This window comes from Notolepis coatsorum (assembly GCF_963971535.1).
Source record: "Notolepis coatsorum genome assembly, chromosome: 5".
NCBI lineage: Eukaryota > Metazoa > Chordata > Actinopteri > Aulopiformes > Paralepididae > Notolepis > Notolepis coatsorum.
In genome coordinates, this window is record NC_140169.1 from 20,342,521 (window position 1) to 20,355,973 (window position 13,453).

The following is a 13,453-nucleotide window of genomic DNA, read 5'->3' on the forward strand; positions in this document are numbered from 1 at the left end:
GCGATTCCGTGATCGCGGATTCCATATGGCTCTACTCTCTATCAGCTTAGCTTAGTTAGCTAACGCAACGTTAATTTCGGTATTTAACGCGACGTGGGCATAAAGGAATGGCGAGGATGGAAAGCATGTTAGATGCATTTGACCCCTTGTAGGGAAAAAAACAACAGGCACTTATTTCGGGCAAAATAGGCGGACTCTGAAGCCACTCTGTCTAACGTCTACACACGCTGAGCTGCGCTGAGCTACTGTTGTTGTTGCTGCAGCCGGGCGGATATGCTCACGAGGGGATTTTCAAAATAAGAGTATCGCAATATGAATCTATCTTTTTACGTTGCATCGATCCTATTTGATCATTGATAATAGATCGATATATAAGTTACTTACTAAGTGTAGTAAGATGACGGAGGCCCGCTAACACCATAGATATATATAATAAACATAATTATGCGTATATATATGTTGTTCTAAATAAATAATAATAACTTTATTTGTATAGCACCTTTCATACAGGGGATTGCAGTTCAAAGTGGTTTACATCAGTAAGATGTAAATAATAATACATTATTTATTTATTTATTTATTAAATATTAAGTTTTGATTTTTTTTTACAACTGAGGTAGGTAGATTACATTTTTAGAGACTAAAGTACCGAAAAAAGGTACCGTTGGGTACCGGTATCGATTCAAATGTGAACGGTACCCATCCCTAGTAATAACAAAAGAAGTCCAAACCTCTCCATTTCAACATTATTTATTTATAACAATGTTTGTTTTTAGCTTAGTAAACGTTAGGAGGAATGGCGAGGAGTCTCCGCCTACCAGGGACATAACAATGATGTCGCCCAGAATCAGAACCACAAGCTCACCAGTCTCCAGTGCAACTGTATTTAGAAGGTTTTGACCCGCCTGATCTCCAGCCTACCAAAGTCAGCCCACGTCACCACACTTCTCGGAGAGCTGCACTGGCTTCCCATTGCCGCACAATTCTGCTTCAAGGTTCTTGACCTGGCATTCCTTTTACATTTAGCAAATGCGTTTATCAAATGCGACTTACAAATTCCGTACAAGTCAGCAGGAGGGGTACATTCATTCCGTTCAGCAAGGGGAATGGCTCCCTCCTACCTCCAGTCAATGGTCTCCAACTACACACCCCCAAGACCCCTACGCTCTGAATCTTCTAACTACACATCCTCAAGACCCCTATGCTCTGCATCTTCTAACTACACATCCTCAAAACCCATACGCTCTGCATCTTCTAACTACACACCCTCAAGACCCCTACTCTCTGAATCTTCTAACTACACACTAGGCTTGGGCGGTATGACGGTATTACGGTATACCAGGGTATTTCGAAATACCGACGGTATGATTTTCAGTGACGTCACAGACTGTGCGCCGACTCTGTAGTGCACAGCACGCGCCAGCAGAGGGCAGGGCAGTCTGTATTTCCCTCTCTGTCAGAGCAGAGCACAGCTGAGCAGGTGACGCAACGCGCATGTTCCGTTGGGTCTTTCATCTTGCATGTGTTAATCTGCACGATAAATAAAGACTTATTCTTCTATAGAATGCGGTTATGGACCGTTTATTAACCATGGGCCCACTTCCAGACATTGGATGATTGAGGAATCGGGAAACGGAGCGTTTTTTCTAACATTTTGAAATTGATTCGTGCATGAATGTGGACTCAGGGACACGTTGTTTTGGTACCGGTAACGGTAAGTAAGTTATGTTATGGTTAAGCGATTGGAAGATGAACGTATGAGATATGAATGCTGGTGGTAGTGTATGTTTGGTAAAGCGTTCCAGTTCGACTGTGTGTGTGCGTATTGGCTTCGCGATTCACTACATTGGTTTAATGGCTTAAGCTGGGTTTTGATTATTATTAATGCAGAATACATTTTGTGCGTCTGTGTAGTTGTGTACTACTGTCGTGAGTTTGTGAGTCATATTGCTCTAATGTCAGCCTCCGTTATACGCTCCGTATGACTCGTTTCATATCTGCGTGTATCGAATGTGCGCGCTGGTTTGTTTACACTTGGTAACACGGGTCGCTAAGGAATTTAGGCTCGAGGTTGAAGAGAGTGCACTTTTAGGTTGAAAGAACGGCCCTAATGTCAACGTGTTTCAATATAAGTGTTATGTATGGTGATAACGAGTATATTGTTAACTTAACTTAGCTCCGCCCCCCCCCCCCCCCCCCCCTCTGATGAAAATCATACCATATACCAGGGTATTATGTCATCAGGGTATGACTGTGTGAAAAAAATTATACCGCCCAAGCCTACTACACACACTCAAGACCCATACCCTCTGCATCTTCTAATTACACACACTCAAGACCCATACCCTCTGCATCTTCTAATTACACACCCTCAAGACCCCTATACTCTGCATCTTCTAATTACACACCCCCAAGACCCCTACACTCTGCATCTTCTAATTAGACACACTCAAGACCCCTATACTTTGCATCTTCTAACTACACAGTACACACCCTCAAGGCCCCTACAGTCTGCATCTTCTAACTACAGTACACACCCTCAAGACCCCTACACTCTGCATCTTCTAACTACACACCCTCAAGACCCATACGCTCTGCATCTTCTGGACGCCTCGGACCCACTCCTATTGGGGCTCCTGGGGGGTCATCAAAGAGAAGCATGCCATTCTCTGTCCAGGCTCCATGGTTGTGGAACGAACTTCCCACCAGTCAGGAAAGCTGAAACACGCCCAATATTCCACCCTTGACTAAAAACACTTTTTCAATCAACAATTGAATTTAAAAATAAATAAATAGATAAACCTTTTTACTGTCTACTACTACCTAATATGTCTATACTATGTATTATGCTATGCCTATACTAGTACCTACTCCAAGTGAAGTACTCAAATTCTGCACTGGTATATGAGTATACCACTTACCCTTAACCACCAGAAATGTACCCCGATTTAAAGACAAAACATTTTGTACACCAGAGGCCTCCTTCATTCAACCCAATTCAATTCATGGCATTCAAAATTATCTGTTGCTTTTTCTTCAACAGTCTCATGAAACTTCAGCACAATCAAGCAACCCTTACAACCAAGACATCTTCCTCACCTTGATCTGTGCCACACTGCTCCTCATCCTCCTCACCGCCTGCCCCTCCTCCTCCTCCTCCTCTTCATCATCATCTTCATCATCATCACTGCTGTCACTGCCTGAGCCACTGGAGGCTTGGCTCCTTGGTGAGGGGGGCTTGTCGTGGCCGGAGCTAGACCGGGACAGAGACCTGTCTTTCGGACTAGCCCTGGGAGAGGACCTGTCTTTTGGACTGATGTCCCTGGAGGAGGGTCTGTTTGGGGGAGATACCCCAGATGGAGACATGTCTGTGGGGTTGTCTTTGTCAGAGTGGGCCTGTCTGGGGCTGTCTCTATCAGAGTGGGCCTGTCTGGGGCTGTTTGCTGGGCTGGACTCCTCTGATGAGCCTACAGACAGACAGACAGACAGACAGACAGACAGAGAGAGGGAGGGGTTCAGGATGGTTGCTTATTCTCTTAACTTTAATAAACATTTCTCCTTTGGTAGATCGGGTGTATTATATAGGAATAAAACAAACTGTACTACTACCCCAGCTGCTAACTATTACCGCTACTACTACCCCAGCTGTTAACTATTATTACTGCAACTACTACCACAGCTGTTAACTATTACCGCTGCTACTACTACTACTACTACCCCAGCAGTTAACTATTACCGCTACTACTACCCAAGCTGTTAACTATTACGGCTACTACTACCCCAGCTGCTAACTATTACCACTACCCCAGCTGTTAACTATTACCGCCAATACTACCCCAGCTGTTAACTATTACAGCTACTACTACGTACTACCCCAGCTGCTAACTATTACCGCTACTACTACCCCAGCTGCTAACTATTACCGCTACTACCCCAGCTGCTAACTTTTACCGCTACTACTACCCCAGCTGTTAACTATTACAGCTACTACTACCCCAGCTGTTAACTATTACCGCTACTACTACCACAGCTGTTAACTATTATTACTAGGGGTGGAACGATACGCATTCGAACCGTGTACTGTACGGTACGACCCCCACGGTTCGGGGCGTCTGTGTATCGTACGGTTCAGATGATGCGCAAATAAAAAACTTCATTTGGAGATTCAAAACAGGAACGTATATTCCTGTGATTTATTGAGATATTTACTGTTAATGTTTGTATTGTCAGAAAAAATTATAAAAAAAAAAACAAAAAAAAAAAAAACAAAAAAAAAAACGTCATTTGGCACAGAGCCGGGAGAGGTGAGCGCTGGCTGCAGCAGCAGCACTGCAGCCAGGTGCTAGTCAGTTTGTGTAAAAATGGCAAGCACAATATAAAGCAATCTTCATTACGACTTTAAAAACATAGCCATTAACATTACATAGGCCTACACACATCTTGCCATAGCGTTAGCAGTTAGTACAACACAACGCATGTTGAACTATGGTAGCCCGCCAGCAGGGGAGGAAACTAACTTTTTGGCTTACCAGCCAACTGGCGAGTAGATGATTTTTTTACCAGCCAAACTGATTTTTTTACCAGCCAAAAATAAATCGCTAATTGTGATAATTACTAGGCTTGGGCGGTATGACGGTACTACGGTATACCGGGTATTTAGAAATACCGACGGTATTGAAAATCAATGCCGTCAAAATCACAGTTGGTTTTAAGTTTCTATTTCCACTGAAACGGAGTTTATACAGGGACGGCATTGGGTTTCGGTTTCCATTAGTGAAACAGAGTTAACTTTCGAGTTGGTTGAAGTGCGTGCACACACACAGCACGGCCAGCAGAGGGCAGGGGAGGCGGTCCGTATTTCCCCGCACAGAGCTGAGCTGAGCATACACTAACCTGTATGCATTTCCTCTATCTCTGAGCAGCTGCTAAAGCTTAAGCAATAATAATAATATGTTACCATTGAACGATGAAGCGTCGAAGTTAACCACCGTCACTCCAGCCCACGATGAGTTCCCTGACCACAGATGGCTAACGTTTTGTCAAACAAGAGCTAAACTTGCACACACTGTCGCATTTGGACAATTAAAGGACTGGAGTCTGTTCGGATTTAAGCAAAACCCTCGCACCACAAGTCGACTCGCCAGTGACTTCATCCAGCACAACGAGACTACGAGAGACGGAGGCACTTCTTTGGGAATGTAATATAAAACGGGGTGAGTGAGTGTTGACATTTTTTAATCCTAATGCAACTGGCTCACGTTGATACGATGGTGCCGGGCTGCCGGCCGGGCTAACTAGCTACCGTTAGCTCACGTCCAGGGAACAAACTCAACTTTTTGACTTACCAGCCATTTGGCTGGTAGATTTAAAAAAACTACCAGCCGGGCAGATTTTTTACCAGCCAAAAATTATAAATAGCTTTTTAGTATATCGCCATGTGTTATTATTACTATATAATACTCTCATATGCTATTTTCAATTAATATCATAAACAACATAAGGAATATTAGCATAATTTTGAGTGGACTGAAGGAATGATAATAGTTAATAGTTTTAAATGCAAATAATTTATTGAAACATAGTGGGGTCGGGACACACACACACACACACTGTTTCAACTCACCACCCCGCATCATATTGTAGTCCGTCTTCAAACGTCCACTCCTCTCGAAACTTTTTTATATTTGAATATCAACATTATCTGTCCATCCTCAGTAATCCTCAGTTTACTATAAATACTCCTGTCCTGAGTCCTGACTAGTGACTTCGTCGTCTTTCCAAACGCACACACACAGGGAAGGGGAGAGTGCCCCCCCATTTCCCTTTCCCCAGTCCACACTGTCTGCTGTTCTCTATGGCTCTGCGCCACTGCCTCTGATCAGGATTAGCTTGTTAGCTTACGCTAACGTTGTAGTGATGGTACATAAACGTTAATTCCGGGCGATGTGGGCATAAAGGAATGGCGCCGGTGCAAAGCATGTAGATGCATTCGACCCGTTGTGAGAAGAAAAAAAACACCATAGACTTATTTCGAGTCTGTAGGCGCACTGCTGTTTTAACGCTGCTCTGCTTTCAGAAACACGGACTGGGCGGATATCATATGACTCGCGGAGTTGCTACAGGTTTTTCAAAATAAGAGTATCATATTAACCTGAACGTTGCTAGCTGCCGGAGCCATATATATTATAGCTGGAGCTGCGCTTGGGGCGGCAATGAGACCCGCACAGGATTTTCAAAATAAGAGTATCGATATGAACTACACGCCAGATGGCCGGCAGACCTATTATTTTTAGTCGCCAAACGTTAAATCTACAGGCCATTGGCGCTTGGCGGGTGGTTATTTTGTTCCCTGCTCAAGTCGATACCTGGATGGTGCCGGCAGGCGGCAGTGGCTACATTCTATGATTTGTTTACCTCGAGGTTGAAGAAAGTGCACTTTCAGGTTGAGAACGGCCCTAATCTCAACGTGTTTCAATATAAGCAAGCGGTATGTATGGTTATAATAACGAGTATATTGTTAGCTGCGCTGCGCCGCCCCCCCCCCCCCCCCCCCCCCGCTGATGAAAATGAAAGTCATACCGGCGTATACCGGGGTATTAAGTCATCAAGGTATGACGGTGTGAAAAAAATGATACCGCCCACGCCTAATAATTACTTCTTTGTATGTCTTCGTAATAATCACACCGTGTCTCTACTCTTTAAAATATTTATTAGCATAAAACATTAATAAGTGTCACTACTCTCCACAATATTAGCATACAACATGTATTAATCACACTGTCTCTACTCTTCAAAATATTAGGATATCACATTAACATGAAAGAGGGAACTATTCTGGACTGGGTTGGGCTGAACTGGGCAGTGAAAGATGCTGGACTGGGTTGGGCAGGGAAAGTTGGGCTGGTCTAGGTTGGACAGGTGACAGGGGGTGCGCGGCCAAAAAAGTTTGGGAACCGCTGGTCTAACGGTATCTAGCTGGCTAGCTACTGATAGCTGCTGATATCAACAAATGCTCCAGCAATAGTCGACTCGAGTGCATAATACCTCCGTTCGCTCGTTAGCTCATGTTAGCTAGCTCACGTTAGCTCTATATGTCCCAGTAAACTAAATAGTTCTCTGAAGCGTTGTCTTAAGTAACGTTATCTAGCGGGCTAGCAGTAGCTACAGATAGCTCCTTATATCAATGTCTTATAACATTGATTCAATGCGTATTCTAGCTGAGGGCATGCTGAATGTGATATGACCAAAGCACAGTAATGTTATACCAATAGGGCCCAGCTGCAGAGCAGGAGAATCCTTGCATGCTGAATGAATGTAGAGTATAGGGCCCATCTGCAGCACCGGAGAATCCTTGCTGGAGGCTACTCGAGTATACACAGACAGTGGAGCTGTTTGCAGATAGCAAGCATTTTGACGTGTTGCGTGGTGGCGATGTCTCGCAGACAATACAACTACCGGTACAAGCATAATTATATAATATATATATTTTATATATATAAAAAATATTTAAAAAAAAGTATCAAAAACGATCGATATCTCAGCACCCCCACTCCCTGCGGACTTCTCGCGCCCCTGGGTGCAGTTGGCATGTGCGGTCCATTCTTTGTGGATCCCGCCCTGTGTTCATTTTATGCCTGTCTTTTTTCTGTTGTGAAGCACTTTGAGCTACAGTTTCTGTATGAAAGGTGCTATACAAATAGTTTATTATTATTATTAATAATAATAATAGAAGACTCTATTTGTAATGCGCTTTACAGTTGCGGGGCTAATCTCAAAGCGCTACAGTTAAAATAACTTAAAAACTAGCGAGAATAAAAGAAAGAATATAAAAATAGGCAAGACTAAACAGAGTAAATAAAACTGATAAAAGAAATTGGTAAAAGATAAAATGTGTGGAGCTAAAAATTTGATAAAAAGTCAACAGAAGGCTCTACTAAAAAGGTGAGTTTTGAGGCCTTTCTTGAAAGCATCCACAGTCTGTGGTGCTCTCAGGTAGTCAGGGAGAGCATTCCACAGACTGGGAGCGGAAGAGCAAAAAGCCTGATCTCCCATAGTGCATAGATTGGTCCTTGGACGCTGGAGGAGGTTTGCCTGGCCAGAGCGGAGATGTCGAGAGGAGGAGTGAGGGGGATGAGTTCTTTGAGGTATAGGGGGGGGGGGGGGCGTTTCCATAGAGGCATTGGTGGGTGAGCAGGGAGACTTTGAACTCAATCCTGAGTGAGACAGGGAGCCAGTGAAGAGACTTGAGGATGGGAGTGATGTGGTGGTATTTCCGCACTCTCATCAGGATCCTAGCAGTGCTGTTTTGGATACAGTACATTGTAGCCTTTGGATGTTCTTGCTAGGGATCCCGATGAGTCCCCATTACTCCCGATGAGGACTCATAACCCGATGAGGAGTTATTATTACTACTACTACCACCACCACTACTGCTACCAGACTATATACAGAAGTAGCCTAAGCTACAAAGAAACACGTTGACCAACATGGCAACACTCTGGACCTACTAATAACAACAGGGCTAAACATTGAGAATGTATCAGTAAAACAAATTCCAATTTCTGACCATTATTGTGTGTTCTATGGTACAAGCCTAATATTACATAAGACCAGAAGCGAATTCCTAGTTCACAGAAGGCTTCTGGACGCTAGAGCTGAAGCAAAATTATCTAGTATGATGAAATCATATGACCAATGCAGTGAATCCTCCTTAAATCAGAAAGTGCAAAACTTCCACAGCACCTTGTCAACAGTGTTAGATACTGTTGCCCCTCTGAAGGTTAAAAAGGTAAAAACTGATAGAATCTCTCCATGGTTAAATAAAACCAATGTTAAAGATAACAAGAGAAAATGTAGGATAGCCGAGCGAAAATGGAGGAAATTCAAACTCACAGCTCACTTTAATTTATACAAAGACGCCATGGGCGCATACAATAAAGGCAATACAACTTGCAAGAAAGGAATAATTTTCCAAAATGATCTCAGAAAATATGGGTAACTCCAGGGTACTTTTTTCCACCATCGACCGGCTGATTAACATACCACCCCCCCCCCATATACCGCAGCAATCAGCCACAAAATGTGAAGAGTTCGCAGTTTTCTTTAATGAAAAAATATCATTGATTAGAGCAAGCATTGCCTCTGATATAGATCTGGCTGTGAGTGGAAACCCACCTGAGATAACTATGGGGGAATTCACATGTATTACATTACCTGACCTCTGTAAGATTGTCTCCGAGTGTAATTCCGCCACCTCCTGCCTCGATCCTATACCAACAGCATTTCTCAAGCGGGTGTTCGATAGTGTCTCAAATCATGTCCTTGAAATCATAAATATGTCGCTTCAAACAGGCACTTTTCCAGATGCATTTAAAACGGCTGTAGTAAAACCACTACCAAAGAAAACAAACTTAGATGTAAACGAACTAAAAAGCTATAGGCCAATATCGAACCTTCCATTTATCAGCAAGATATTAGAAAAGATAGTCTCAGTACAAATAAACTCCTTTCTCAAAGATAATAACATCATGGAGGAATTACAATCAGGTTTCAGAACAAATCACAGCACTGAAACTGCCCTTACTAAAATAGTTAGCGACCTCAGGCTAAACTCTGATGCTGGCAAAGTCTCAATTCTTGTCCTATTGGACCTTAGTGCAGCGTTCGATACGATTGACCATAATATCTTGATCAGTCGTCTTGAAAGACTGGTTGGCTTTTCCGATCATGTACTAAATTGGCTCATAACATACATTAAGGGGAGAAGGTTCTATGTTAAGCTTGGAGACAATGTATCCGAGGAACATGACAGCAGCTTTGGAGTTGCACAAGGAAGCTGCCTTGGTCCATTACTCTTCTCACTATATATGCTGCCCCTCGGGGACATCATTCGAGACCACAATGTATGCTTCCATAGTTATGCTGATGATACACAACTATATATCTCCGCAGAACCAAATAACACTACAGCCATACAGCAAGACCGAAATCCTATTGATCGGCCCAAAAGCGAAAAGGGAAGTGCTGTGTGAAAACCTGGGGAGTCTGTCATCCTATGTAAAGACTGAGGTTACAAGCCTAGGTGTCATCTTGGACTCAGACCTGACCTTTAAGTCTCATATAAATAAGGCCATGAAAACGTCATTCTTCCACCTAAGAAACATAGCGAAAGTAAGACCTTTCGTAAATAAAAAAGGATGCAGAGACACTTATTCATGCTTTTGTATCAAGTCGGCTTGACTATTGTAATGCACTGTTCACTGGTCTTCCCAAAGCAACCATTGGGAAGCTTCAGCTTATCCAAAACTCTGCAGCTCGATTACTAACTCATACAAGGAGAAGAGAACATATCACTCCAGTCCTAGCCACTCTGCACTGGCTTCCAATAACTCATAGAATTGATTTTAAGGTCCTTTTCCTAACATATAAAGCTCTTAATGAGCAAGGCCCAAAATACATAGCAAATTCCCTAGTTAGTTATCTGCCCTCAAGAACGCTACGGTCATCCACTACAGGTTTACTAGACACGCCCAGAAACCAAAAGAGGATAGGAAGTATGGCATTTGCCAACTATGCCCCAAAACTATGGAACACACTACCAACACACATCAGAAACGCCAGCTCCATACACATTTTTAAAGGAAAATTAAAAACGTACCTATACAGTCTAGCTTACAAATAGTTATGGCTTGGAAAAACCTGATGGATCCATGAGGCTAGGATAAGCCTTGTGGACCCAACTTTTTAGATGAAGGAACGGGTACATACGCACACAATACACGACCACTGATGGATCCGTAAGGCTTGGATAAGTCTTATGGACCCAACTCTTTAGATGAGGGAACGGGTACATAGGCACACAATACGCGGCCACTGATGGATCCATGGGGCTTGGATAAGTCCTATGGACCCAACTCTGACCACTGACCACATGAGGGAACGGGTACATACGCACACAATACACGGCCACTGATGGATCCATGGGGCTTGGATAAGTCCTGTGGACCCAACTCTGACCACTAATAAAAACGTAACTACACTAGCGTTATAAGAGCTAACATTGCTACCTACCGTACAAGTGCATTGGTTTAGTGCATTTCCTACTTCCGGTTGCTACTGAGCGGACCTGTTCTCCCAAACTGGTAAGCAAATTACTGTTTTCATGTTTTCATTTTTACGTTATTTTCATTTTTACGTTATTATTATTATTATTATTATTTATTTTTTAACATTGATCTTAACTGATCACTGTGACTTTATTGCTTTTATCGTTATATATGCCTATGTTTGTGTACAGCACTTTGAGCTACATGACATGTATGAAAGGTGCTTTATAAATACTTACTTACTTACTTACCAATAATACAACTGCCAACAATACTACTACTAGTACTACCACCACCACTACTACTGCTACCAATAATAGTACAACTGCCTACAATACTACTACTACCACCACCACCACTACTACTACTGCTACCAATAATAGTACAACTGCCAACAATACTACTACTACCACCACCACTACTACTGCTACCAATAATATTACAACTGCCAACAATACTACTACTAGTACTACCACCACCACTACCATCAATAATACTACAACTGCCAACAATACTACTAGTAGTAGTGTAGTACCACCACCACTACTACCAATAATAGTACAACTGCCAACAGTACTACTACTAGTACTACCACCACCACTGCTACCAATAATACTACAACTGCCAACAATACTACTAGTAATACCACCACCACTACTACCAATAATACTACAACTGCCAACAATACTACTACTAGTACTACCACCAATAATATGACTACTGCGAACAATACTACCACCACCACTGCTACCAATATTACTACAACTGCCAACAATACTACTACTACTACCACAACCAATAATATGACTACTGCAAACAATACTACTACTACCACCACCACCACCACTACTACCAATAATATGACCACTGCAAACAATACTACTATATTTACCTGCTAGTCCGCTGCTAGTAATACCACCACTTAAAATAGTGAAAATAATAATTATAATAAGAATAGTATTAGTAGAAGTTACCACTCACCACTGTGGTCTCTCTCAGCAGGTCTGTGACTGGTCCCTGGGGAGTCCATCTGTTAGTGAGAGAAAAACACATTAATTTAGTAAATAAACCACCAGCGCTGTAAATAAAACAAGTAAACTACCACCACACTACAGCAAGTAATATACAACACGAGTAGTAAGAGGGTTGGAACTCTAGACCCTATATAACAGGATGGGTTCCTAATTGACCGATGCCTGGAACCGTGTGGCTCCCGTGACTTTCGATTCCCTTATCGCTGCCAGGTTTTTCCTACAGTTGCGCAATAACGTTAGCATGTAGCCATGGCAGACTCTATTTGATTCCTTAAGGGCTCGAAATTGCCTGGGTTTTGGTAATATGCTCCCGAAATGCTCCCGCTGTTTGGCTACTTCTATGTGCAGTGAAAACTACTTGAATGCTTTAGAACCTAGTCATTGATTTAGTTCAGGGTGAGCTAAAATTAGCCGCGGAGCTAACGCTAGCTAACGTGAGCTAACGCTATTTAATCAAGCTCACAAAGAGAGATAAACAGCTGACAGCGGATAGTACAGGTACAAATACAATAAAACAGCAGGTGGGGGCTGTTGTGTAAACCTTGTACTCTTTAGTTCACATATAATAAGAGACTGAGTGTTTGTTTACTAGTCTGTACACTGTAAGCCAGGAAGTACCGTGGTGGTGCAACATACAAATGTGTCCGTGTAGCAACACAAGCCAATACCTTATAGGACAGGGGCCCGGGGAGGGAGCTGTGTGTGTGTATGTGTGTGTGTGTGTGTGTGAGACAGAAGTCAGAGGAATAACGACCCGTTATTCAATAGATTAAATTAGTTTAAGAATAAAAAAATAAATACATTTTAAGAGAATCTCAAATACATTATTTTATTTAAGTGTAGGCTATAGTTAATGTTTTATTTTTTACAGTTTTTGTATTTTTCTGACATGGGGGCTCAACAATAAATGACAATCAGAAATGTCAAGTTGCATGTTGTTATTCTAACCAGCTTAGACCCCTACGCTCTGCATCTTCTGGCCGCCTCAGACCTACTCCTATCCAAGCTCCGGGAGGGTCATCAAAGAGAAGTCGCCTATTCTCAGTCCTTGCCCCACAATGGTGGAATGAACTACCCACCCCAGTTAGGACAGCCGAATCACGTCCAATATTTCGCCGTCGACTAAAGACTCACTTCTTCAACCATTATCTGAATAAAAAAAAATATATCTAATCCTAACTGACCGTACTATCATGCAATTGTCCTAATAAACTAACCTACACTGTAGCACTCAACACTTTGATGAACATTGTTGCTCAGCTGATAGAGTTGTGCCCTTCCTGATGGCTTGTCGTACAGAACTTGTAAGTCGCT

At 42.6% G+C, this 13,453-nt stretch overlaps 1 protein-coding gene across 1 annotated transcript in view; it reads right to left on the reverse strand.

Moving 5' to 3' along the window:
- Positions 1-13,453, reverse strand: part of cwc22 (CWC22 spliceosome associated protein homolog) — a 152,939-nt gene that overhangs the window by 103,810 nt on the left and 35,676 nt on the right. The window contains exons 2-3 of the mRNA XM_084314720.1: positions 12,087-12,135; positions 3,100-3,467 (exon numbers count right to left, since the gene is read on the reverse strand). Coding sequence (XP_084170846.1) covers positions 3,100-3,467; positions 12,087-12,135 — 417 coding nt within the window. The remainder of the gene's footprint in view (positions 1-3,099; positions 3,468-12,086; positions 12,136-13,453) is intronic.